Here is a 7,873-nt window from a genome sequence, read left to right on the forward strand (position 1 = left end):
TCCCGCTTGCCAAAACTAGGAAGCAGCGTCGATGTCATTTCACAGGTGAGTGGGTGGCCTGTGGCACGCCCACATGATGGAATCCTCCCAACACACAGGAGGGGCTGCATTCACACACACAGGGTCTTCAGTGCGTTTTGCTAAATGAAAGAAGCCAGAACCAGAAGATGACATACTGTCTGTTTCCATTTGGAAAACATCAGTATTGGTTAACATCGGGGAAGGAATCACTACAAGAGAGCAGTGGGGGGAGCTGTGGGAGTGACGGAAATGTTCGGTTTCTTACTCTGGTGGTGGATACGCAGCTTTTTGTGCTTTTGTTAAAAACCATAGATCTGTACACCTCATCCCACCCCAAAATGTAGAGGGAACCCAAGATAGCGTGGACTACGACCTAACGAATGGCGTGATGTAGTCCTTCATGCAGTCCTTCTCTGTCAGCGGTTCTCAACCTTCTGGCCCTTTAAATACAGTTCCTCATGTTGTGACCCAACCATAAAATTATTTTCGTTGCTACTTCATAACCGTAATGTTGCTACTGTTAATGAATCGTAATATAAATATCTGATCTGCAGGATGGTCTTAGGCGACCCCTGTGAAAGGGTCGTTCGACCGCCAAAGGGGTCGCGACCCACAGGTTGAGAACCGCTGTTCTATGTGGACACCTTTCTATGTCAGTGCATTTAGATCTGTGCTCATTGTTAATGGCTGCATGGTATTCTATTGAATATATTTATTCTAAATTACTGTGATTTAATCTTGCTGAATATATGTTCTTAAAAATAATGCAGTTGTAATCGTACATACTTTCATTCTCTTTTAGGTGAGCAGAAGGCCTTTTCTCCCGTACAGCCCTGGAGGAATGAGAGCGTGCGCACTGAGTCTTGCCAGGGTTTGAGGAAAGACCAGCACAGCCCCTCCTACCAGCAAATCAACTGCATCGACGGTGTCATCAGGTAGGAAGCCCGCGTTTTGAGAACATGTTTTTCCAAAGGCACACGTGGCCCCTGTGGAGCCCTTGTGTCATTTTTGATAGCTGTGGCTTGATTTTTCACTGTAAATCAATAGATACCATGGACTGCCCCTCACATACCGTCCATGCTATGCTCAGCATTCCGGGGTGCAGACAGTTAGAAGATGCATTCCTGGTTTGGAAGGAATGGTGGAGAAGACAAGGCCTCTGCTTGTCGAATGGAGAGGATGTAAGATGTGAAGATCAATTCCGGACCGTGGGAAAAGAGAGGGAACACCATGACTCCGGCCGGTGGCCAGGGAGGGCCCATCAAAAGAAAGTGCAAGTCAGCAGCTTGGGAGCGGGAGTTGCTTTTTCTCTCTCCTTCAATTTCCAACGAACTGGACATCCATCACCGTAAAAAGTGCCGCGCACGGCAGGCCGGACACCGAGAGATCCACCCACCTGTGCACCTGAGAGTGGGTGGCGTGGACCACGGGAGTGGCAGCGAGAGGGCAGCACCATGGGCAGGCAGGACCTTTGTGGCAGAGGATGTGGAGGGTGAAGGTGGGGAGGGGGGTCGGCCCAGCCCTGGGTCTGCAGTTGAAGGGATCTCTGCTCTCTGAGGCGAGACCACAGTGACGGGGTGAGGGGGTGGGGGTGCAGGGAAAGCCATGGGGAGTGGGCAGGAGAGAGAACTGAAGGAAAGGGCCCAGGATTCCGGCAAGAGTTCTGCCGCGAACCTCTGGGGACCCCAACCCAACTTGAGCCTCTCTCTGTCGGGCCAGGAGCACTAAAGCCCCAAGTGCCGAGTACACAGTTCTCCCCGCTCTGCTCCCGCCCTTGTGTTTTCTCTTTTGGCAGCTTTGTTAAAATGCATGTACTCTCAACCTTAGCTCAGGTAGGACAAACCAAAAACATGGCCGTATCCCCACCTTGTGGACAATGAAAGGAAGCGTCTAATTGCCAACCTGTTGCACTGTTAGAATCAACCAGGCCTTGTCTCAATGAGAACGGTGTTTGCTGCTTCAGATGCAGTGGGGATGCACTTTTCATCAAACACCATGAAAAGCACGCAGTGCAGGATCACAGAAGGAAATAGCCATTTCCCAGCAGCCAGCTCCACCCGAAAAGCATCGAACTGGTCGGGAAATCCAGAGCACTGTTGGGAAGAAATTCGGCCAGCTGCAGAGAGCTCGGAGGGCAGTGCCATGCTCTCAGGAGTGAAGTTAAAGACAGAAGGAAGACTTCACCAAAGAGATTAAAATTCCAAAAAATAACCGCACTAACTCTGGAACTAAAGAATTCAATGAATGAGATACAGCAGGCGTTGGAAATGTAGCAGGTCAGATGGAAGAGATGGTTAATGACGTGCGAGATGGGAATCTAGAAGTGATGAAGGTTGAAGGAAAGCGAGAACTCCGATTTTTTAAAAGTGTATAAGCCCTCTGAGCGCCATCGGGTACCACACAGAAAGCCAACCGAAGAGGATGGGTGATCCAGGAAGGGGCAGTTAGCGTTACTTTGCTACCAAAAGAGAGAAGGCTACCACAGGGAAAGAAAACTGCAGGCCAATATCCTTGATGAATGTAGATGCAAAAATTCTCAACAAATATTAGCTAATTATATGTTAAAAAGATTACATCCTATGACCAAGTGGAATTTATCCCTGGAATGCAGAAAAAGCATTTGAAAAATACAGCGTCCTTTTATAATAAAAACCCTTAGCAGATTGGGTATAGAAGGAACATACCTTAACATAGTGAAGGCCATATACAACAACTCACAGCTAACATTATACTCACTGGAGAAAAATTGAAAGTGTTTTCTCTAAGTTCAGTAACAACAGTCAATAAAATACTGGGAGTCCTAGCTAGAGCAATTAGGCAAGACAACAAAATAAAAGGCATCCAATTTGGAAAAGACAAGGTAAAATTGGTGCTATTAGCTATGATATGAACTTGTATGTAGGAAATCCCAGAGTCAGGAAGCTGTTGGAATTATAGTTTCAGTAAAGTGATGGATACAAAATCAACATGTGGAAATCAGTTGCTTTCCTTTTTACTAAAGACAAAGCACCTGAAAAAGAAATGATAGCATCCAAACAATAAAATGCTTAGGAATAAATTTAACCACGGAAGTGAGAGATCTGTACAAGGAGAACTACAAGACTTTGCTGAAAGAAATTGGAGACACAGCAAATGGAAAGACATCCCATGTTCATGGGTAGGAAAAATTAATATTGTTAACCAGCCATGCTATCCAAAGCTGTCTACAGAGTCAGTGCCATACCCATCAAAGGCATTCTTTCCAGAAATTAACAATCCTAGAATTCTTGTGGAGTCACAAAAGACCCCTCATAGCCAAAGCAATTCTGAGGGGGAAAAAGACATGCAGAGATATCACACTTCCAGATTTCAAACTATACTACAGAGTTACAGTCATAAAAACAGTGTGACACAGGCACACAAATAGACACATGGACCAATGGGACAGAACAGAGAGCCCAAAGTCAAATCCTGGTGTGTATGTTCAGTTAACATCTGACAAGGGAGCCGAGAGTGCCTGACAGAACAAGGAAAGTTCCTCTAACAGACTGCTGGGCAAATTGGAGAAACACGTGCAGAACAGTGAGAGGGGACCCTGCCTAACACACTCAGAAAAATTAACTCAGAACGGGCCAGTACTTAAACATAAGACCTGGTACCATTACACTCCTGGGGGAAGACGGGGAAGGAGCTCACTGATACTATGCTTGGCAGTGATTTTTTTATATATATGACGCCAAAAGCATGGACAACAGCAAATATTAACAACTGGAATACATCCAACCCCAGAGCTTCTGCACAGGCACATCAAAGAGACAAGACGAAAAGATGGCCTACGGAACAGCAGAACATGCTACAAACCCTGTGTCACTAAGAGGTTAATGTCAAGAAAGTATGAAGAACTCAGCAACAACAAAAAGCAGTCTGAGCTAAAAATGGGCAGAAGAACTAAACGGACATTTCTCCAAGGAGGAGACACGAATGGCCAACACGCACATGAGATGATGCTCGACGTCACTAACCATCGCGGACAAGCAAACCAGAGCCACAGTAACGAGGTGGCGCCTCCCACCTGTTAGGGTGGGTAACATCTTTCTTGATGCGGATCACTGTCCCACGTCTTGGCAGAGAAGATTCTTTGGGTAGATTTTAAATCTACATTTTGTGACTGTTTTCTTTGTCATCTGGTCCAGTCAGTGCCCCTCGGGCTGCCCTGGCCTAGGCCTCGTGTTGGTGCCACAGTTCGGTGTCCTGACCTCTGTGTTCTTCTCCGAGTGGAGACCTTTCTCCCCTCCTGCTTTGCTTTGCTCAGCTTCTTCTCGCCCGTCGCCTGGTAACACATCAGGACTGGTGTTTGGAGGCTGAATATTTCAGCAGACCTCAGTCTGCCGTCGTGTATCATTGGATAAAGGTTAAGCTGGACCTCACTGTGTACCTGTGCTGCTATTTTAGACACTGAAATTTTCCTGCTCCTTATATTTATGCTGCACTCGACTCTGACACACATAGGATGGGATTTCGCGGGGAAGGAAAATCCATTGCCATTTGGTATGACTTGGAGAACTCATGTTATATAAATATTTTAATTGATTTCAGAGAGGAAGGGAGAGGGAAGCTTCCACGTTGCTGGTGGAAACGTCGATCAACCTCCGTGGGAAGCAGTACGGAAGCTGATCGAAAATTAAAAATCTGTCATACAGTTCAGCCGTTCAACTTCCGCTATGTACCCGAAGGAAATGAAAACAGGGATCTGGCCAGATAGCTGCACTCCCATGTTTATCGCAGCATTGTCACGATAGCAGGACACGGAAACAACCGAATGCCCGTCAGCCGGTGGATTTACAGTGTGGTCTGTGCACAGTCGGACGTTATTCAGCAAAGAGGAAGGAAGATGTCCTCCCGCCTGCAACAGCGTGGTGGACCGACGTGGAGGGTGTTTAAGGGCACAGACTTCTCATGAGTGTAAATAAGCCGTGGAGATGTGATGCACAGTATGGTGAACACTCACAGGAACATGGCTCTCTCTTGTGGAAGGTGATCAATAGCTCTACTCGGGCGATAATGTGACATTTTGTAAACAGGTCAGAGTACACACTGGACTCCTTAGATCAGTGATGGCGAACCTATGACACGCGTCTCAAGCACGGAACCCAGGCACGGGTGATCTGGTTCATAGCTTGATGTTCAACCATTGAGCCACACTGGCTGGGCATCTTGATTTTATTAACATTTAAAACCTACAAGCTTAAAGAACCTAGTAAAAAAATTCTAGTGCTCCTTACTCAAGAGAAATAAGTATGCAACGTAAGAATAAAATGTTACATCTTGAACATTAGAAATTGAGTGGTGATTCACACCAGTGGAACACTAAATGGTCATTGTGTGCAGCGTTATGTACGGGGTGCTGAGCCAACAGGCACGTCGGGCGTTAGGTTTTGGGGTTTACCTTTCTTACAAGGGCAGGCTACACTTTAAAGAACAGTAAGAAGGGACACTTTAGAACTTACTGTGGAGGGGCAAGGAGCAACAAAGAGAGAGAGCCCTTCATCAGCTCCATGGACCGAAGCCAGTGCCGGCGCAGTAACTGGGGAATTAGGGAACATTGAACGTCCCTCTTCGGGGCGGATGCGATGCCCGAGTGGAAACAGACGATCTGTAAACGGAAGTGACTCAGAGAGAGCGTGCGCAGGGAGAGCTGGGGTGAGCATCATTCCAAACGCAGAGGAAGGAAGCCAGTCGGACCGCAAGCTCATGGTCTGTCTTTCTTATTTTGAAACTAGAGGCCCGATGCACGAAGATTTGTGCAAGAATATGCAGTGTTACTTGTCAGATGTACTCAATACACGAATACATAAAAGGAAGTACATGTTTCCCAACAGAAGTGGTTCGAGAAAAGCAGAGGGAGAGGCCGTTAGGGGTCGGGGGGAGTCCTGCCCTCAGCCTGTCCCTCGTGCTGTCCTTGCAGATACCTGAGGAGCTGCCGCACCCCAGCTCTGAAGAGAAAGTGTATCTCCTGCACAAATACCACTTCGTCCTCGGAAGACGACCGGCAGGCCCACAAGGCAGGCGATGCCCACGCCTTGCGAGGTAGCGGGAACACCCTTCGTACTTGGATAAAAAGTTACGGCAAAGCCACCCTTGCCCTCTGTTTCTCTTTAATTTTCCAACTTCCAATATTTCATCGTAATCACACATGATCCGAGCTCCACGGTCCTCTTTATGGCCTGGAGGTTGTTATTTATGTTATAAATGTCTGTAAGCCATTTGGTCTCTAACATAAACTTCCTGTCGGGAGTTTTTTTCACTGTCGGTCTCTCTCACATCCCCAGCTGCGTCTCGGATCCCATCGGTCCCTTCACCAGACGTGCCAGCTCACGGACGGTCCTCCGGTGCCGAGGGCGGAGCTGCGCGGACCGAGGCCAGGGCGGCGCCGAGCCTGGGCTCCGGCATCAGCCAGTGCAGCTACAGCAGCACCATGGTCCACGCCCCACCCCCAGAGCCAGGTACCACGTCACCTTTGACCTCAGATACACTCCACATGGATACGCTACTGTGAGAAGGTCGTTTGTACCGTTTACTTAGTAGTAACTTCTCAGCTTTTGGAAGTGTCATGCTGGTTATCTGTGTACATACATTTTGGACTGTATTTCTTACGTCCCTCAACTAGAGTTGCTAATGCAGCTTAGGCCACGTTGTTTACCTGGAAAGAGGTTCCAAACTTGGACTGTCGTTGGCCTAAATAGATCATACGTATACGCAGGGAGTTCCTTGTGGGTCTGACCACGCTCCTTTAATAGTATAATGACTTGGTCAATTACTTGGGTGATGTCTTCTTCTTATTCCTTTTTATGGCCTCCTATTCTTTGACTTTTTTGTTACTCATAACAATTTGGTGGGTGAAGAAATAGTGACGTGTTAAATCAGGTTTTCGCATGAGCTCTAATTTATCTTCGCTAGTTCCATGGTGAGTTAGTCAGCACGTGCTGAGCTGACCGTGTACACTCCCTGTCCTTAGTCCGTCGCAGAGATTTAGCTCCTCAGAGCTCACACCCCCTTGGAGATGGAGAGCACTGTGGTTGGTGGGAAAGACCGGAGACGGAACTGCTGTGCGATTAGGTGGCGTTGGTAATGAGCCAAAGATCGCCTGTTCATTTTTAAACATGTGAATACATTACAGATTAAAAACTAAAAGATAAAAAAAGAAACATTTTAAAGAGTTCAGGGAGATAGATATTTACAATAAAAGCAAGATTTTAATCCTATATAATAAAACCCTAATATGCAAATTGACCAAACGGTGGAATGACTGGCGGAATGACCAGTCGCTATGATGCACACTGACCACCAAGGGGCAGGTGCTCAGTGGAGCTGCCCCCTGGTGGTCAGTGCGCTCCCACAGCGGGAGTGCCGCTCAGCCAGAAGCCGGGCCCATGGCTGGCGAGGGCAGCAGCGGTGCGGGAGCCTCTCCCACCTCCACTGCAGGCGGGCGGTAAGGAGCGAGGGGTTCTGGACTGCGAGAGCCCCAGACTGCAGAAGGGCGCAGGCTGGGCTGAGGAGACGAGCGCGCGCACACACACACACACACACACACACACACCAGTGCACAAATTTTGTGCACTGGGCCTCTAGTTAATATATGTCTACACATTGAGTATTACAGTGCTGTAAAGCATCTATACAGGCATACAAACAGTGTAAAGACAGGCAGAAAAAATAAAAGTAGGTGCTAGTTGATGAAATTTTTTATATTCCAGCTATTGTAACAGTGTTTGTAAAACTTATCAAAAGGTCATTACGTTGGTGAAAATAAATGCAAATAGTTGGTAGCAATTACCATTAACCTCTCTTCTCCCACCTCAGCAGCACCTCCTCC

The 7,873-nt window shown here is 47.4% G+C and overlaps 1 protein-coding gene across 1 annotated transcript in view; it reads left to right on the forward strand.

The window, feature by feature from the left end:
- PER3 (period circadian clock 3) overlaps positions 1-7,873 on the forward strand; it is a 68,993-nt gene that overhangs the window by 49,773 nt on the left and 11,347 nt on the right. The window contains exons 14-15 of the mRNA XM_014546199.1: positions 5,966-6,087; positions 6,330-6,544. Coding sequence (XP_014401685.1) covers positions 5,966-6,087; positions 6,330-6,544 — 337 coding nt within the window. The remainder of the gene's footprint in view (positions 1-5,965; positions 6,088-6,329; positions 6,545-7,873) is intronic.

Source organism: Myotis brandtii, unplaced genomic scaffold (genome assembly GCF_000412655.1).
Source record: "Myotis brandtii unplaced genomic scaffold, ASM41265v1 scaffold434, whole genome shotgun sequence".
NCBI classification, from domain to species: Eukaryota; Metazoa; Chordata; class Mammalia; order Chiroptera; family Vespertilionidae; genus Myotis; species Myotis brandtii.